The sequence below is a fragment of the Amblyomma mixtum genome, chromosome 3 (genome assembly GCF_055824585.1).
Source record: "Amblyomma mixtum isolate Tamu chromosome 3, ASM5582458v1, whole genome shotgun sequence".
In the NCBI taxonomy this organism is placed as follows: domain Eukaryota; kingdom Metazoa; phylum Arthropoda; class Arachnida; order Ixodida; family Ixodidae; genus Amblyomma; species Amblyomma mixtum.
The window spans coordinates 26,534,669-26,553,046 of record NC_143014.1 but is presented as its reverse complement, the minus strand read 5'-3'; the positions used below and the strand labels follow the sequence as shown (position 1 = coordinate 26,553,046).

The 18,378-nt window shown below is 50.0% G+C and overlaps 1 protein-coding gene across 2 annotated transcripts in view; it reads left to right on the top strand.

Moving 5' to 3' along the window:
- The window catches only part of LOC149349479 (uncharacterized), a 135,109-nt gene that overhangs the window by 25,375 nt on the left and 91,356 nt on the right, over nucleotides 1-18,378 (top strand). For both annotated transcript variants that reach the window (XM_089578447.1, XM_089578446.1), the window contains exon 2: nucleotides 435-636. In XM_089578447.1, coding sequence (XP_089434573.1) covers nucleotides 435-636 — 202 coding nt within the window. The remainder of the gene's footprint in view (nucleotides 1-434; nucleotides 637-18,378) is intronic.

Genomic DNA, 18,378 nt, shown 5'->3' with positions numbered 1-18,378 from the left:
GACGTCCCGTTGAGGGCCAGCCCCAGGGATAGATTGTTACGGCCCGTGGCCCAAAATCGGCCTTACCTGCGAGCTGCTTCGCGAACCGCCACGCTCCTTGTGACGAGTTGTCGTCAGCCATGGCGACGCTGTTCTGCTTCATTGCTGCCCTTAGTGGAAGCCGCGCGCAGTTTTCACCTCTTCTTGGAAGACTTCCGTCGAGGTTCGGAGCGTGCGACTAAGTGAAGGGACAATGTCAAACCAGAGCAGGAGGCTTCGATTCCCCGACGCGCTTCCTGGAGACGTTTGTCGCCGACAGCGCACAGCTTTCCGCGTGGCAGGGGTACTGTAGTACGTGCAATGTTCATTCTTACCGACCGGCAGGTCCAGAGTATAGTTTCTGCAAGACAACAAGAACCCTGGCGCAACTTGCAACTTCCCGTCTGTTCTTCCAGGAGATCCGGCAGCTGGCCTCCCCGGGTCTGCTGGCGGCGGGTGGCCCGCCACCGTCGGCGGGGAGCGGCGACGGCCGCCGCAGCCCCGCTTTGGAGCCGCTGCTGCTCGAGGCCCCCGCCAGCATGTCGGCGTCCATGGTGCACAGGGCCTCGCCCGGGGGCTACGACTTGCGCGCACACCGGCGAGCCGCCGCGCCTCCAGGTACGAGTGCTTGTACGATCGTTGCCCTCTTCTAACTGGCACCACCAGAATATTCGCGAGCTTCGGAGTGGTGACGAAACGGAACCTCGTTAATGCGAAGGTTATTGAATGCACGCACGGAGACCTGCTCGGGCGCTGCGAAACAGTCTTGAGAGGAACGCAACTTTTGCGAGAAGTTCTTTGGGAACATCGACTGTTGTGGTGTTGTGACTGCGCGTACGGATGTGCAAAAGTAGCTGCAGCATGCGCCTCTTGCAGTTCCCTATAGTAAAATGGAATGCCGCTCTACGCAGATACTATGCCGGCTTTGTGCGCGAAGCTGACGTGTGTCCGTGAAACGTGAGCTGGTGCGCCTCTCGACTGTTTCTGTTGGGGGCGGATAGTGTTGTGTTCGGTAAAGATCGCGCACTGCTCGTGTCACGCGCCGGTCTTCAATGCGTTTGAAACGTGGGGATGCGGAACACGCAAAAAACGCATGACATCGTGAATTTTATAGCGTGTTAAGTGCCGCGATGGCCTTTTGACTTTCGGCAGAACGACTTGGCTGAGCGCAGCAAGGACCTGTGATCTCCGTCAAACCGCCGAATGAATTCCCGAAAAACATATTTTTTTTGGCGATTTTTGCGGAAAATGATTGTTGTTAGGCCTTAAAAAATGCGCTAAAGGCGCAAAGCGCGTTTCAAGGACAACTATCACCCTCAAGTGTTGAAAATTGCAACCAACACAATTGCCGACCGTAACTCGCCTTTGGCAGTGGGAGCAACGCAACATAGTGGCTGACGAGTGCAACCCGTCATTGGTGATATTGGTACACTCAAGCGCGATTTGAAGGTTATCGTGCGAGCGTCGACCGGGAACATGAACAGCGCCATGGCCCAGAATTCGCTGCCGAGGCGAGGGAGGTATCCGGCCAGCTTCCCTCACTCTTTTTGCTGTTCCTTCAGCAGCCGTCACTCCCTGCTGGGCTATCAGTTTATTTTTTTTTTTGGTTCTGCGAACAGGCAGCGCTTGTAGTGCGCACGACGTATTCTTCGGTATTATCTGAAATTGGACGCTACGAAGCTGTATCTAGCCTATGTAACGTCATTGCTGCTGAGCCAGGAAGAATGGGTCACCAAGAACATTAGCTTAAGCCCGCGATGCGTCCGTTATGTGCGGCCCCTCCACTTTTTTTTTTCTATTTTCTTTCCGAAGGCTCCAACCAAGGAAAACGACGAAGGACGCGGAAAGTAAAAACGCCAGTTTGGATAAAATGCTCGATATCTCTATTATTTTTCCTAGCTTTCGCGCCGTCAATTGCACTATGACGAAATATTGTAGCCAGTTATGTCCTAAACATTTTAAAAATGAATGTTTTATGTGCGGTCGTCGAGAACTGTCTGATCGTCCCGGTGCATCACGATTTTCTTGTATTTCTGACTACAGCACGATCCATCTTATTATCACTGTTGCAAGGAGCGACCAGAGGATGAGAGCTCCCGTTAGTTAAAAACGGCAATCGTGGGAATGAACCTTGCGGTTGATATTCTCAGTTTTCCTGCAGTTGCTGTAACACATGTCTGCGGAAGGTCGGAATCAACGACAGCGCAATGATTTTGTTTTGCAATGCTGTGTGTGTGCGTGTGTGTGTGCGCGTGTGTGTGTGTGAGAGAGAGAGAGAGAGAGATATATGTGGAATTGATGAACTATTTAACGCCCGAGGGATGCCTATGTGAGGGCGTTCACTGTAATTACTGAAGAAGTCTTTCCGTTAGGTTAAAAAAAAGTTAAGGACGCAGTATAATTTGAATAACTGCACTAAATGTGGATAGATTTTATGCCTACATAAGAAAAACAGACCTAATTATGATGCTCCCTTCAAAGCTCTGTAGTTACACACGTGCGAAGCAGAGTGAAATCTTCACCGATGAAAGGATCCACATGAGCAAGCTGGCCCCTGAGGCCGAGATCAGACAATGCGGTCGGGATGTGTGCTGCCGCCAGGCCGGAGCTGCGGGTCACAAGTGAGAGACAAACGAGGAACGACAGAGTCACTAAGGCGTTTGAATTTCGATAAACGCTAACCGTTTCGGTATCTGTTCAGGCTGCTATGATCTCTAAATGGTGCTGCGAATTTCGGTGATAGTTGTGTAAAGAATTATTTCATTTTCGACGTCAGTGGCTTCGTATAGGGAGAGGGCTAAGCTACGAACTACCTCTGAAAATGGCCGTGTTATCTATGCTTACCCATTAATGTTTATTAGGCGCAAATTCATTTCAATCCTTCTTTATTGGCTTCCAAAAAGAGACTAATGCTTCTTATGCATTATCCCAGGCTTAACCCTTTGACCTCGGTCCCAATACTTCAACCATTCTTTCTTTGACGTCCTTTATCCTTTTCGGGATGGAAGCGAACAGAGATTCTGCCGGTTCTGGGTACTGTCGGAGGACATTACACTCCCTCTCAACGGCTGCCCACAGAGTGTCTGCGTCAGTGTTCGGCAAGGTGGAGCGAGCCAACCGTGTCTTCGTTACACCCCAAACATTTTCGATTATGTTCAGGTCAGGGCTTTTTGGCGGCCAGAGGAGATTCGCAATTCCAGACTTGTTCAGATTTTCCTGCACTGAGGATGCAGTGTGAACAGGGCAGCCGTCGTGTTGGAAATAAAAACACCCGTCAGGGAAAGGTCCATTCACGGCGAAAGGCAGGAGAACAGTGTCGATGGTCTCGTTGTAGACTTCGGCCGTGAGCCTCCCTGGGGTGCGGAAGAGCGCACCCAGACCGGCGTAGGCTATTGCACCCCAGACGTCCACCTAGACACGCCCGCTTGCTGCGACATCGTGGACGTTTTCATCGTCACAGCTGCAATAAAATTGACGCATCGAATTTAATAACCAAAACACTCACAGGGCAGTTAGTACTGCATAATGAGAAACTGAGCGAAAGTTGCTAAGGTATTTGCAGCTCGTGATATACTGAGGTGAAGAATTTCAGAGCGGCGTGCATATTTTCTAGCACAGATGTCAGGTTTGCACACATACTCTCACTTCGACTGAAACTCCGCTGTGGTGTGCTGGTCCTAAAGCCTCTCCTCGGGCGGTCACAGCAGCCGCCACACAGGAAGTTCTGCCCTGTTCCTCTGCTGTCGCCGTGTGCTCTCCGCGCTCCCCCCATCATAACTACCTCTGGTCACACACTCCTCCCACGTAGACATGTCGGCCTCCTTCCATGGTAACGCCTCTCTTTCTCCTACGTGGTTACCGCACTACTACTGTGCTGCAACTTAAATCAAAGACCACGCAGTGAGCTCTGCAATGAAAAATCACAATAAATTTTAGGGGACAAGAGAACAGAGTCGGTCAGGGAACAAACGCGACTCGCAAGAAACGATGATTGAAGCAAACCGAGAATAAATAACCACGCTTGGTGCATGCTTGTGCGGTTACTCAAGCTGTGTCGCGACGCCGGACGTTACAGCTGTTTGCTTCAATAAACTTCATGTCCCTCTATTTCACTCTGGTAAATTCAAAAACGACACCTTGCCAACTTTCCAAAGTCTCCCTTATTCTGCAACAAACACGAGCGAGGCAAAATCAAGAAGAAATGGGCATGAGCAAGGCAGGTAATGAGAAGGCAAGGAGGAGGAGGAGGATGTAGAAGAGGAAAGGCAGGGAGGTTAACCGAAAGAATAATCGGTTTGCTACCCTACACGGGAGGGGGGGAAGGAGTGAGGGGATAAAAAAAAAAAGAAAGAGAAAGGAGAGTGACAACCAGTGGTCATTAAGGGTTGGGTAACGGGCTAGATCTTAAGAGAAGGAAAGCGTATGGGGCTGCAGAAAGTTAGGTGGAAGGATGAGAAGCTTGCGTGAGTAAGGTGGTCGCAGCTGGCACAGACCAGAGTTGACTGGACAAATACGGGAGAGGCCTTCGCCCTTCAATGGGTGTAATCCGGGTGGTGATGATGACTTCGCTGCTAAAACTGAGGAGTGGGCCCAAGACCGCTGTTCATGTGAAATGATATGCAAGAAAAGTAAATCTCACCAGCAGCCATCGACTCTCCAAACACGGAGTCGCTGGTTCCAGCAGGTAGTGAATGTCGATTAGTCACTAAAGATGACGTGTTGCCAGTCCTCAGCGCTCCATGTTTCGTACCGATGCGCAAATTCCAGACGCTTCCTGCGATGTTCGCTAGTCAAAAGTGGCTTTAGCGTTAAGTCTCTTTCGGATGGGCGAAAGGCTTAGGTGAAGGCCAAGTTCTTTGTGATCTTCTTCGCTGGCGTGAATGGATCGTTGACGGCGGCAGCTATTATCAGAGCGTCTTCCTCCTCAGTTGTTCCTCTAGGCCTCCTTTGATGCGGGGTATCTTCCAAGCGGTTCTTCCGGTGAAACGCTCGAAGAATGGTGTTTACTGTCTTCTGAGGACGGTTCACCTGCCGGGATATCTCTCGCTGGGACATAAACTTTCCCAATGAAACAATTTCTTGGCGCTCCTCTACCGTAAGTCGTCGTGGCATTTTTCTTGCGAAAGTGGTCTGGGACCGCATCGATCATTGCAGCAGTAATATACCCTTGTGAAAAAATGTTTTGCGGAAATTTATTGGTGAACAAAGGCGATATGACGAGGAGCTGCTGCATTGATATATTTTTTCAAACTTCAAAGTCGTCAAAATCAAGAAGTGCCAAGCACTGGCTTTACCAGATCTTTCCCACCAATTTTGTTATCGCCCGCGAAGATACGAGAGGTGACCAAGTCCACACTTTATCGCAACAAATTGAAAGCTTAGAATAGAGAGGAAGGGCGGTGGGTTTGTGGCGGGGGTGATGGTTGTTGTATGGAACAGCGAAAAAGGGAGAGAAGAGTGCGAAATCGTGATTTTTCCTGTTCCAAAACCGGCCGCCAGGTGCATGGAGTGCTAGGCTGGTCGACGCTCGCGCGATAACCTTCAAATCGCGCTCGGCTGTACAGTATACGGTCCATTGTTAAAGGGAACATGCGATCGCGTGGCCTCCGCGCTTCGCGAAGCCCTGTTGCCTAGATGCGACGAGAATAGGCGGCATGCGGCGCATGCGTTGAATGACCAGCCGTCATGCTTACTGCGCATGCGTCTTGTGCCGACAGTTCCCACAAGTTCTCGGCGGCAGCGCTCCGCGAAGAGCGGAGGCCACGCGATCGCATGTTCCCTTTAACAATGGACCGTACTGTACGCCTCCCATGACGGGTTGAGCTCCGTGTTGGTGGTTAAAGGGCTAATTAATCAATGCAAACCAAGTATATTCTGGTAAACCTCACCTCGCAGTCTTTATTTGAGTATCGAGTATCGCTTAAAAACACGATGCACTAAAAATGTATTTTTTTGATAGATACTCCGATAGTTTCATTTTTTGGCAAACGATACCTTGAACCGATACACAAAATGTATTGCGCCGCCGCGGTGGCTCAGTGGCTATGGTGCTCGGCTGCTGGCCCAAAAGACGCGGGTTCGATCCCGGCCGCGGCGGCTAGAATTTCTTTGGAGGAGAAATTCTAGAGGCCCGTGTGCTGTGCGATGTCAATGCACGTTAAAGAACCCCAGGTGGTCGAAATTTCCGGAGCCCTTCACTACGGCGTCTCTCATAGCCTTAGTCGCTTTGGGACGTTAAACCCCACAAAACCAAACCAACCAACAAAATGTATTGCAAGATAGCATCGAAAATATGTCTTCGATATTGCACATGCCTGATCTCAGGCTCATTGTGCTCTCTCGCCAACTTGCCGGGATTTCTTTAGTTTTCAATACTTCACTTAAAGCAGCATACAAAGTCTTCCTTGTTTCTTTACCAGGCAATGGTATTAGTCTCATTAGTATTTTATCCAAACCTGTTGCTGCATGCAGAGGGACCCTTTTCTCCGCTTTTTCCTAATCTCGCTGGTCTATGTCAGAAACCTCCGCTTTGTAGCTGCGTGCATCAAGCTGCCTACCGCTGGCGCCGTCACATGCTTTAAAAGTCTCTGCTAACTGTTTGCAAATACATCTCATGGCCGCTTCACTTTCCGTTGCCGTCGTCATCCAGTGCATGGCGGCGCGCATTTCTTCCGAATGTGTGCCAAGTGCATTCAGATGGTTCCAGAACTTTCTAGGCACCGCCTGCTTCTCGTTTCTTCGAATATCTCCATCCACTTAACGGTTGTAGCGTTAATCTTTTCCTGGACCATATTCCGTTCCTCGCCACGGCCCGCTTCTTCGTCGTCGTCTTCGTAACATTACCCGGGGCCACCGAGCGATCGTCCCGATAGATTTCTTCAATTCTGAAGGGTGAGGTGACGGTGAGTATGGTCAGAAAAGATGGAAAACGATGAAAGGCTTGTCACTTCGATGACTGAGATGATCTGATGAACAGTTGCCCCCCGGAGCTTCAGGTCCAGTGGTCGGTCGCCCAGAGGCGAAGGTCATGGTTTATGGACTCGCCGGACAACTTGGGCGGGAGTGCCGTCTTGGTTCTTGTCGTCGTCGGGTCATAGCGCGTCTTGTACCGGTCGTCGTGTCTTTTGGTCGGGGCTGGGGGGAAAGCGGCTGGTCGGTTCTGGTCAATTCGAGCGGGGGTTTAGCCGGGCGGCGAAGTCCAGGTCCCCTTGGCCGACGACCCAGGCGAGCAGAAGGCGACGATGCTCCAGGGACCAATTTATAACACTGTTAAAAAAAATTAAATAGAAAAAACGAGCATGGCGGCAATTGCCACCACCCCGTTTCAAAGGGGACGCTCCTATCCATCCGCGTAGGGTACGTATAGCGGTGAGCTACATCGAGACACTCCATTCACACGTCTCGTTTGGCGCGCAGGGCCCCTTTTTAACGCGCCAGCGTTAAAGGCCCCGTGTCGCAGGAAGAAGGGCCTAATCGACAGCGTCGTGACGTCACAATCACATGACCTCGCGCGGATAATTCAGACACCCCAGTGCGATCACTCTCTTGCTTCCCGGCTGCGAACGCGCAGTGGCCCCGCCTGGCCGCACCCATGCCACTGCAGCCGGCTTCTGGTTAACCGGTATACGTCTACGCGATATGCTAAATCACAAATTGGTGCTCAGATTGATTGCAAACGTCTGAGGGGCGTTTATATATGCAAAGTAATTGCGGTGAAGAGTAAATTGAGGTGAATTAAGTGGGGTTCGAACCCACCACCCTTGGATTGCGAGACGATCACGCTACCCATAGGCCACAAAAGCTTTTTTTTTTTTTCAGCATGACGTTTACTACACGAGGTTATGTATGTACAGAAGGGGCTATATACAGAGTGTTTACAAAGCACGCAGCTATAGTGGCTGCAGTCCACCAGCTTGACAGAAGACAACACGACTGAAAGGGCGGCAACGATAGACACCGCATCAGCAGCGGAGACCAGTCCGGTAGAAAGTCTCTGTCACTGTGAATGTCCCTGAGTTGGAGCATCATTCGGCTAAAATCACTTCTGGGTGAAACTAGAGGTTCAGCGTTGCGGTCTAACATGCGCGTTTTCCTCAGGCTATTTAATTTAGTCCAATGAGAAAAAAACATGCCATAGGGTTCGTAACCATGTTGAGTGGCCACAAGGTAACGCACACTGTATGAATTTAAAACAGTCATTCATTAGCGTCCTTTTCAGCACATGCTAAAACAAAATTGCATCCTTGCAGTTGATAGAACAATGTTCAGTGGTTTCAGGTATGTATACGTACATTGCGCAGGCGATATTTAACAGAGGGCACAAAAATGTTCTTCCTGTGGAGCCACGATTTAACAGGCAGAGCTTCGGTGTTGTAATTTATAGAAAAGCGTTTTGGTGCGAGAACGAAGCGGCATCTTGCACACGCGCTTTAACACATCGTGACCCATGAGGCTAAAGTACACATAACGATACATTGGCGGCGGAGAGAGCATCGCTATCAAATCTCTGTAAAGTCTGTTACGCGAAACAGAACATAAGTACTCGTTAGGAATCTCACTGTCGTCGGTTTAAGCGGTATAGTTGTCGTCCTTGACTTGATGGTGTGTCTGAAGCACATGTACTGATGCGTGCATAGTTAATTACCACTATGCTAATATTAGTGATTAGGTAATTCAACCGCATTAATTCGATTTCTGAGATAGTTCATAGTACATGGATAGTTTCATGCGGCTGTATGTGTGATGTGTCGATGTACATACAAGGTGTGATTCGGGCATCACTAATCGGGGAAAGAGGGAGAGGTTTAAACCCGCCGCGGGTGCCGCCGAGTGGGGCGCGACGTAGCGATTCGATACTACTTTGTCATGAGGTTTCGTCTGTCTCGCGGAAACGGCCCATCCGTCGCAGAGTCCGCCGAGGGGCGCTGCGATCCCGTTCGTCTGCGAAGAAAGCTGGCCTCCCGCGCGGCTGCAGACAGGGGCTGCCGATTGGCGGCGGCGGTCTGTTAACGCTATCGCCTTCTACTCATAAAGGCGAAGCATAGTTTTTTCTTTTTCTCCAAGTTTTGTTTTTCTTTTCTAGTTGTGAATTGGGTACGTGCACTGTGGTAATTGAATGTGCCCCGCACCACCTGTGCGCTCTTTTTTAACCCTAGTTTGCCCTGTAGCTTTTGCATTGCCAGGTTATGTTCGGAAGATTTGCCTACGTGCCTGTGCATTTCTTTTTTTTTTTTCCCTGGACGCTTCTAAGGGTGCCGCATTCGAACTAGCAGACAGATTGGCATCAACAAATAATAAGCAGAAACCTGATATCGTCTCGGTGCCGATGCGCGATTGATGGACAGAGCCTACTTTCTAAAGAAATATTTCGCTCTCAGTCGTCCACGTTGCTCCGTATTCAGCTGCGGCAACCTTTAATGAAGCGCAAATCCGGCGGTGTTCGGTGTAACCTGGGGAAGAAACTAAAGAAATAAATGAATTTGAGAGTCGGGGGAGAGGTTAGCTCCGCTGGCCGCGCTGTGGATTGGGAGCCGATGTCTTCACCACCCGTGCGCGTGGAAGCGCCGTCAGACCCAGTGCGGGGAAAGGAAAGCGGCGAGAGGAACCATTTGGCTTGACCGTCGGCTGTCCCATTGTCTGTGGCGCCGCAGACGAGCTGCCTCATTGGGCGCGGAGGGGGCCCCCGCCTAAAAGGACGCCCGTTTCTTCTTACCTGTGTCGTCGCTGACGGGCCGAGGGTCCCCAGCGGAATGTTTGCGGCAGCTCTCGTACTCGTCACGCGACTGGCCGTCCGTCCGGTACGGAAGGTGTAGCAACCGCGACATTCTTCTGTGTACGCGTTCTCGTTCACATGATGCTTGAGACGCGCAGCTGTATAAGCGCTGTCCGCGCCTTCTTTAGTTACTCTTTAGCAAGCCATCAGTATGCAACAGTCGCGTTATTACCTCCACCTTCTTTTCTTCTACCGACATCACTTAAAACTATTAATCTATATATATACGCGCTATAAAGGACAAAACTATTTGTTTGGGAGAATTCTTTGACGAATTTTCATTTGATTTTCTGCGATTGTGCTCACTGAAACTTGGAGTACAAGCTGTCGTGATGTGTTGGGGCGTAAGCACTATTCCGGTAGGTAAACCCCGAGCAAGATCTTGAGATGTTTGCATGCTCGCCCTGTTTGTGGGTTTGTGCCGTGTGAAATAAATAAAATAAATGTCCGTGAGCGAACCCGCGGCGGTTCCAGCAGATCAACTTCGCTGACCACCGCGCGAGAGCACTATAGGCTATTGCCGCTGCCGAACACGCCTCGTGTTGAAGTACGAGGCCACTTTTAAAAAGCACTATTTTGATAATATTCAATTCGTCAAATTTTGTTTCATAAATTTGCCCATTCATTCCTGAATGAACTGTAACAAAAGCGATGCTTCTAATTTACACCGTTCCAAAGATACAGCCAAAGTTGTAAACCCTTGCACGTTTTGCGAAACCTAAACTAAACGTTTTCCAGGCGAATAAACACCTATTTTTTTGCAGTATTAGTTATTTATTCTGTTAGTTTTTCAGTTTCGACTTATAATAACTGTTTGTTACCATCTATGCCTGTCTTTGTGTTTACAACTAAAACGCTCACAAATGCAATGCAAGTCGTTCGCAACACATTGCATAGTTATGTCTGGATACGAACATTGAAATTTGGTTTGCAGTATGGCGTGTGCCATTTCAGAAATGGTCACAAAGATACGCTTGACACTTTTTAAGCGCATTAGCATCTAAGCTGGTCCATTAACACAGAAATCTCGTCTGACAGGCGACCAACAGAGTATTTGGAAATCTGATGCCGCAGAAAACGCACACACGCAAGAAGGTAAGCTGCCGCCACACGAGCAAAATCAAGCCTAAGGAGGAGCTGGGCTCCATTGGTTTATGGCGTTCGCAGCTGATGTTCATGCTCGCTTTTCTCAAGACTCACTTATTTTGCCATTCCTCCTTGCGAGAGCAGTCAGCTTTATCCCTGTAGGAATTTTTCATTGAAACTTTGTACGCTTATTTCTTATACATCTAGCTGTTCAACGAACCACAAAAAATAACATCATGCACTTTGTTTACTTACTGCTGCATTTTTTCTCAAAAGATGCCTATAAAAAATCTTTGATTTTGGTAATTCAACTATTATGCAATGACAACCGATAATGTCACATTTATGTTCGTTCATTGCACAGCGCCTGCCTTTATGTGTATAACTGCAAAAGTAATCTGCCTTTCGATGAAGTAAATTAAAGTTATGATTGTTAGTGTCAGGTGTGGATTTAGTACGTTTTAAAAATAAAAATAAGTTACATTTCTTTGTCATTTGTTTTGACATTTTGATTAAGGTAAAACAATGCCCTTCTTAAGACAGACAACTTGTTTTCTGTTTTTATCTGCTATTAAAAAAATATTTCGGAAAAGGGGTCTCATACCTTAAACTGCAACACTCTCTCGCGCTGCGCATTTCACGTCGTCTTTTTCATCAACTAATACTATGCTATCAAACTAATATTCGCGCTTTGAGCTATGAGGTGGTAGTGACAGAGAGACGTGCGGTGCATGCCATTGGCGTGAAAAACGTTGTGGAAGAAACACTGCACTGCTGTCGGATACAAACTCAAGAACGCAGCGGCTTTTCCCCGTCAAAGAACTCCCTTTCCAGCCAATGGCGTCGGCCGATTCTCATGACCCTCCTTCTAGGGTGACAAAGAAGGGAGTGGTTGATGAGGGGATAATCCCTTCGCAGGTAGACCCCTCACTGTCACGCTAAAAGGGTCATGAGATTCGGCCGACGCCATTGGCTGGAAGGGGATCTTTTGATGGGGAAAGCCGCTGCGTTCTTGAGTTGTATCCCACTGGTATAGAGCAATACGCGTTGGCGTTGATAACACTGCTGTAGAAACACGGAACTAGAGCATAGGCCGCCTGCGTACATTGGGTAAATTAGCGTTGACGATGAAGTTGAATGAGCGCTCCCTGGGTCAGTGGACACCTCAGTCGCGCTTTCGGGTACGCGGCTGTAGTGTCCACCTGCAACAAACTGTGCTTTCGCACAATATTGCGTGCTTAGCAATGCTAGACCGCCAGCCATTGTTTTAAACTGGCCAACTGCAAAGCATATATTTCACCGCACCGGCTTTCGTGGTGGCGGGGTCTCTTTGCTTGTGTCTAATGATATTGAATGTGACACGTTGAACCTGTATAGTCAAACTACCGATGATTTTAAGATTTCATCAGCCTGTACTCGTGTTTTCATCCTCCCAGTGGAGGTGAATTGAACACCGCTTGCATAAACGGTCGGCTGGAGTTGGTTTGGAGTGAGCCGGTGCCTGGCTGTCTGCTTTTAGCGGCCGCCGACGTAGTTTCCGCTGGATTTTCTCGCCGGCTTCGTTCGTTCGGAAACCTGGCTTCCCCAAGTAGACGGGGAGGGTCTCGTCCTCGGGCCGTTCTGGCGGGAAAACCGTGTCTCGGAGGCCGCCTTTCGCGAGCGGCGGTGAGCGCTTTCCCAGAGACACGAGGTGTCGTTAACTGAGCTCGGGCGTTTGATTTATTACTGCCGATATTTCGAGCATTGCCACCGTCGGGCGCAGTGGGTCGGCGTCTGCGGCGCGGCTTGCGTCATGTAGCTGCTCTGCTTCTGTCTGCTTTTCTTATCTGGGGTGTGTTGACCCTCCGTCGCGCACGGAAGATGGTTAACTTGGTGCTGCGCGTCGGTCGCATCTGTGGTCAGAGTTTTTTGTGTGGCTGGGATTCATCGTGCAGCAGGAAATTTGCGAAGCGCTTACTGAACACGATTCAATGCAGCCTCACTGAACGAGCAATGAAAAGGAAACCCGAGACATGGGCAAGGCAAAGATCAAATCTGTTGGCGAGTGCTTGCAACATTCGGTGTCTGCGATTAACCGCGCCCTTCCTAGCGGCGGCTTATGCTCCGCCGATGTGGTCGCGGGAGAGGCGCTTTCATTGTTTTCTGCTGCCGGGGGGCTTCTTCAAATCCCGTCTTCTCCGAAGAGGGGCAGCGCGCCACTTTCCACCATGCGCGCGGCAGTGGCCATGCCCGCAGTGTTTACGCCCGGCTGAGGTAGCGTGCCCGAGGCTGCTGCTGCGCGGAGTGGCCGAGGGCGGGCCGGCCGCACTCCCTGCTGGTGCGCACGCGAGCGCGCCAGGAATGCGTATCTCCGCTTGACTCGGGCCCCGGTTGGGGGTGGGGGGAGTATTCCTTTGGGCGGTCGAACGAAAATGCCGATTTCGGGAGGCCGGAGGCGGTCCGCGCGTCCGCCGGAAACGCGCCGCTCCGTGTCTGGCGCCGTATTTCTGGGGCCGGCAGGCGCCGATGGTGACTAGCTTCCCCCCCTCCCTTCCAGGGGTGCATTGGACTCGTCCGAGAGGGGGCGCCCGCGAGCGTGCGATCACACGGCCCGTCGTAGCGGGCGTCGAACAATGGCTGCAATGGCCGCGCCGAGGGAGGCGGTCCTCTGTTACGGCAGTCGGCTTCGCCGTGTCGCCTGCATGCGCGCAAGGACGAGTTTCTGCTGCTGTCGACGAGCGTTTCGCCCACGGGGAGAAACGAATGTAATCTGATTCTCAGTTAGGGAACCGAACTCCCATTGCTGAGCGCTGACTTTCTCGTGCGCCTTCCTCTTGGGAATGGCGGCTGCTGGCGACCGCATCATTCTTCATCTAACCGCGCTGGACAGCCAGTCGGCGTTATAGGAAGCACATACTGCCGAATTACCTCTTTCCTAAGGCACGCGTGATATGGCGCTCACGTTCTTCCCAAGTGCTTTTCAAAAAGAACAGGACTCGAGAACGTGTCTTAACAATTTCAGCTTTTTTTTTTTTTTTCGGAAGTTGCGTGCGAGTACTATCTTGCCAGTCTCACTGCTGTTTACGGCTGGACGCCAGCCCACCGTGTGCTAGACGTACTTCGCGTGGAAGTAATTGCGCCTCTCTTCACGCGGCCCCGTCGAAATCCTCAGCGTTGCCGATTTCCCTGTGTCACTGCGTTGTGTTGACACCCCACGCTGGTTCCGGATGTAGTCGGATGTAGTCGGATATCCTAAATACTGTGCGGACGAATTACTCCAAAGCGGGCGGTGAGCGCGGCGCTTCGCCCAGGGTGGCCCAATCTGTTCTCGTCCGTTGAGGCCGCACGGCTGTTTGGTGCCGCGACAGGCCGTTTCAGCGGTGCTGCGACGCGCACCGACTCAGCGCATCGAGCGGTCGTCCTGCGGCGTTTGGTAATGCACGCAAGCTACCTGTAAAGTTCGAAAGACAATTAATTGCAGCTTCAAGCGCTTCTGCAGAGGTCAAACAAGTAGAGAGGTTTAGGATAGGGGGTCCCTGTCGGATAGTGGGACGCCAGTGCGCATGTGAGAAACTATATAGCGCCCCTAGAGTTATTGTCCTGCGCATGCGCGCTGGCGCCCCGCTTTTCCCCAGTCCCCATAACCGAGAGAGTCGCCCTATTTTAAAACTCGCTAATATAACGAGAACTTGCGTCTGCGTTGAAATCTGCAGAGCAGTTTGGACTGTCTTGAAGTGGTGTCAGTTTTTCCAGTCCCTTTAATGAAGTCGCAAATTTCATTGATTTGTTTAACCTCTTCTGTAGGAGAGGCTATCTGGCTGCTCCAATACACTGTAGCGCAGCAAAAGACGAGTACACAAGAGACGAGAGACGAACACCACGAGCGCTAACTTCCAACAAATTTTAATCTCCTGAAGCATCACATTTATACGCCAGAAAACGGTAATCACATGTGCGAACAGTATCAATTCCTCAGAAAAACAAGCTCTTTATCTGAGAGGAGAATGGAAGGTGTGCTTACACACGAGCATCCTGACCTATTTTTCTTTTCAGCTTCAATGATTTCGCGCGTTACTCTTTCTCTGCTTTTTCCTATTACGACACTTTTATCAAAGAAAGGCTTGCAGGTTTTTGACTTGCATGCGAGAATGTGGTCAACCAGCGGATCCGCCTTGCCCGTTTCTGACGTTGCGAGCGTGTTCCATTAGGCGCTCGTTCAGACATCTCCCCGCCTGGCCGATATAGTGTTTCCCGCATGACAAGGGAATTTTATACACAACACCTTCATCGCACGTGACGTAGGGCTTCTGGTGCCTAGTTGTGCATCCGCGCGCTTTGTTGGTGTTTGTTTTTCCCAGTTTGCACAACGTTGCAAGTTTTTTCGGCGCCGAGAACACGACGGTTGCATTCGCTCGTTGACCAATTCTTTTCAAATTGTGGGAAATCTTGTGAAGAATTGGTCAACGAGCGAATGCAACCGTCGTGTTCTCGGCGCCGAAAAAACTTGCAACGTTGTGCAAACTGGGAAAAACAAACACCAACAAAGCGCGCGGATGCACAACTAGGCACCAGAAGCCCTACGTCACGTGCGATGAAGGTGTTGTGTATAAAATTCCCTTGTCATGCGGGAAACACTATATCGGCCAGGCGGGGAGATGTCTGAACGAGCGCCTAATGGAACACGCTCGCAACGTCAGAAACGGGCAAGGCGGATCGCTGGTTGACCACATTCTCGCATGCAAGTCAAAAACCTGCAAGCCTTTCTTTGATAAAAGTGTCGTAATAGGAAAAAGCAGAGAAAGAGTAACGCGCGAAATCATTGAAGCTGAAAAGAAAAATAGGTCAGGATGCTCGTGTGTAAGCACACCTTCCATTCTCCTCTCAGATAAAGAGCTTGTTTTTCTGAGGAATTGATACTGTTCGCACATGTGATTACCGTTTTCTGGCGTATAAATGTGATGCTTCAGGAGATTAAAATTTGTTGGAAGTTAGCGCTCGTGGTGTTCGTCTCTCGTCTCTTGTGTCCTCGTCTTTTGCTGCGCTACAGTGTATTGGAACAATGTACCAACAAGCCCAAAAAGCCACGCTACTGAGCTATCTGGCTGCGAGTGCTGTCCCAGCGATGTACTGCCGAGCAGTCAGTGAGGTCAACGTGATTCAGGCGCCTTAGAAACGCTTATAGCGCTGTTTTGGAAAACGCAGCGAGCAAAGATGAAATACGGACAGACGTGCACAGGACGAAGCGCTATTATCTTCCGCTGCCTTACTGTTTCTGAAGACCAGTGTGGAATGAATCTCAGCGAGTTCCTGGAACTCTGAACCTGAACTCGGGAGTTCGAACGTTCACTAGAGGGCATAAGAATAGGGTCCTGTCTAGTGCCAGTCTGCTTCTGGCACTACATAACCGTAAACATGAGTATGTCCCGGACAGGCCTTTTTTAGTCATGTAGATGACTGCGTGATATGCTTACCCTGTAGTGAGACGGATGACACCATGAGCGAGTGGATTAGAGTTAACCCGTGAGACCGAAGCGGACCGTCATTTGCGATCTTCGGACTTGCTGACCACCATCGACGACATTCACTCTTGCTGGATGTATTGCACCAGGGGAGAGAGACCTTCGAAGTCTTTTGATTCCGCTCATTTTAAAATCGTAAAAAGAGGCGTGGCTAAGTCCTGCTTAACGCATGTATTCAGGAAACCGCAGTGTTGAGGAAAACCTCAGACTACGAGTATGTACGATGAGCGCCGAAAAAATTACCGGTTCGGCAAAGCCGAACAGAATAAGAGACGGAGATATAAAACCCGGGGTACTGTCGACCGCATTATGTGCTAGTATAAGCGGCATTATCGTTGTTTCAGCGCCAGTGAAGTGCTGTGCGAAAGAACGAACGGAAATCAATGCGACGTCAGGCGTGCACATGAGCGTCAGAAGAAGGGCACTTACGATGTTCCGCTCGGCTCTAAAAAAGGGCCGATGAGAGGTTGCATGGCCGAGAAGGTGGCGCGTCTGGCAACTCAGTGCCCGCGTGCAGCCCGCTGGTTGAGCAGTAGAAAATGACCGCTGCGTCTGTAGAAGCACGACAGAGCGATTGAGGCGACGATGGAACGCTCCTGAAAATTATTGCGTTAGCGCCCTGTCAGTAACCTTAGGAAAACGGGTCAGCGCCTGCTGAACTGAATCGTTACACCGACTTTGGTTTGGTTAATTTCGGCGGTTTCCCTGCCGAAAATGCTGCGTATATACGGTCAATGTCATTGTAACCCAGGCGCCGAACGTCAGTATATTGCTGCCAGATTTTTGTGTAATTTGCAGAAACGTGACAGGTTTAATTGAAACATTATGCTGTCGTGACATGTTAACAAATGACATTAAACGCTATGCTAACGCTTTGTTATAAATGCTGTTGAAATGTTCAAATCACAACTATAAAACAGCATTGCAAATATTTCAACCATTGCTTACCGAAGCTTTCCCCAGTGTTCGTAATTATGTTCAACTAGCAGAATTTCGCCATAAATCTATCGGATGGTGCTTGTCATAGATAGCATGCCCAGCCCTGAAACTAGGTCAGAAAACTCTGCTTATTACCCATTCATTATGGGACACCCTTCATACATAAAAAAAAAAAATGGCTGTGGTTTGACCAGTGGCCATCCCGAGTAGAACTGCGGAAGCAACGGCGCGGCAGTCGCGTTGTCAACGCCGACGGCCTATGGCTTCTGCGCCGCGTTTCTGGCGGCAAATTTAACGTTGTCAATGCCTGCAGCCCACATCTCTCTCTCATCGCCCCACGTACATATAAGCGCGATTCAGGTGTCCACTGACCCAAAGGAAAGGCGCATGACTGCCCTCTTGGAACAGTGGGCACTTCAATCGTGCCTTTAACTGCGTGGGTGTAGTGACACATGTGTGCTGCTTGCGTTGGATAGGCCGTCGGCGTTCATTGTGTTCACTGGCGTGGGCGTTGACAACGTTTTACACTCCGATCATTTTTTTAAGGAAATGAAGTGCGCATAACTGGCTCCCTGGGTCAGTGGACGCCTGAATCGTGCTTATAGGTACGTGGGGTGATGAGAGAGAGATGCAGGCTGCGCGCTGCTCTCCATATGTGCGCCATGTGACGTCACTCGCGCATGCGCAGTTGGGGCTCTCCGGCGCTCCGCGAAATCGCTCACACCTAGCGTAGTGTTTCTTCCGCAACAAAAGCTGGTATCCGTTCGAAATTGACTCTGTCGGAGTTGCATGCGTTAGCTGTATTGTTGCCCCTGCAAATTGTTGATGGAAGTTTTGCGCTCCGGCCTTGCAGGATTGCTTTACCATTTTAGCGGAAGCTGCATATATGCTGTCTAAATGTTTAAGGAAATGTTATTTCACCGTTTACGTGCAAAATTTTATAAACGATAGAAAAAAGCTACAGTAGAACGTTCGTGCGGGCTAGTTGGTTCATTTCAGTAAAAGGTAGGGCTGCGCGAATAAGGCAAGGACACGAGACATGGGAACGAAAACGACACCACGAGC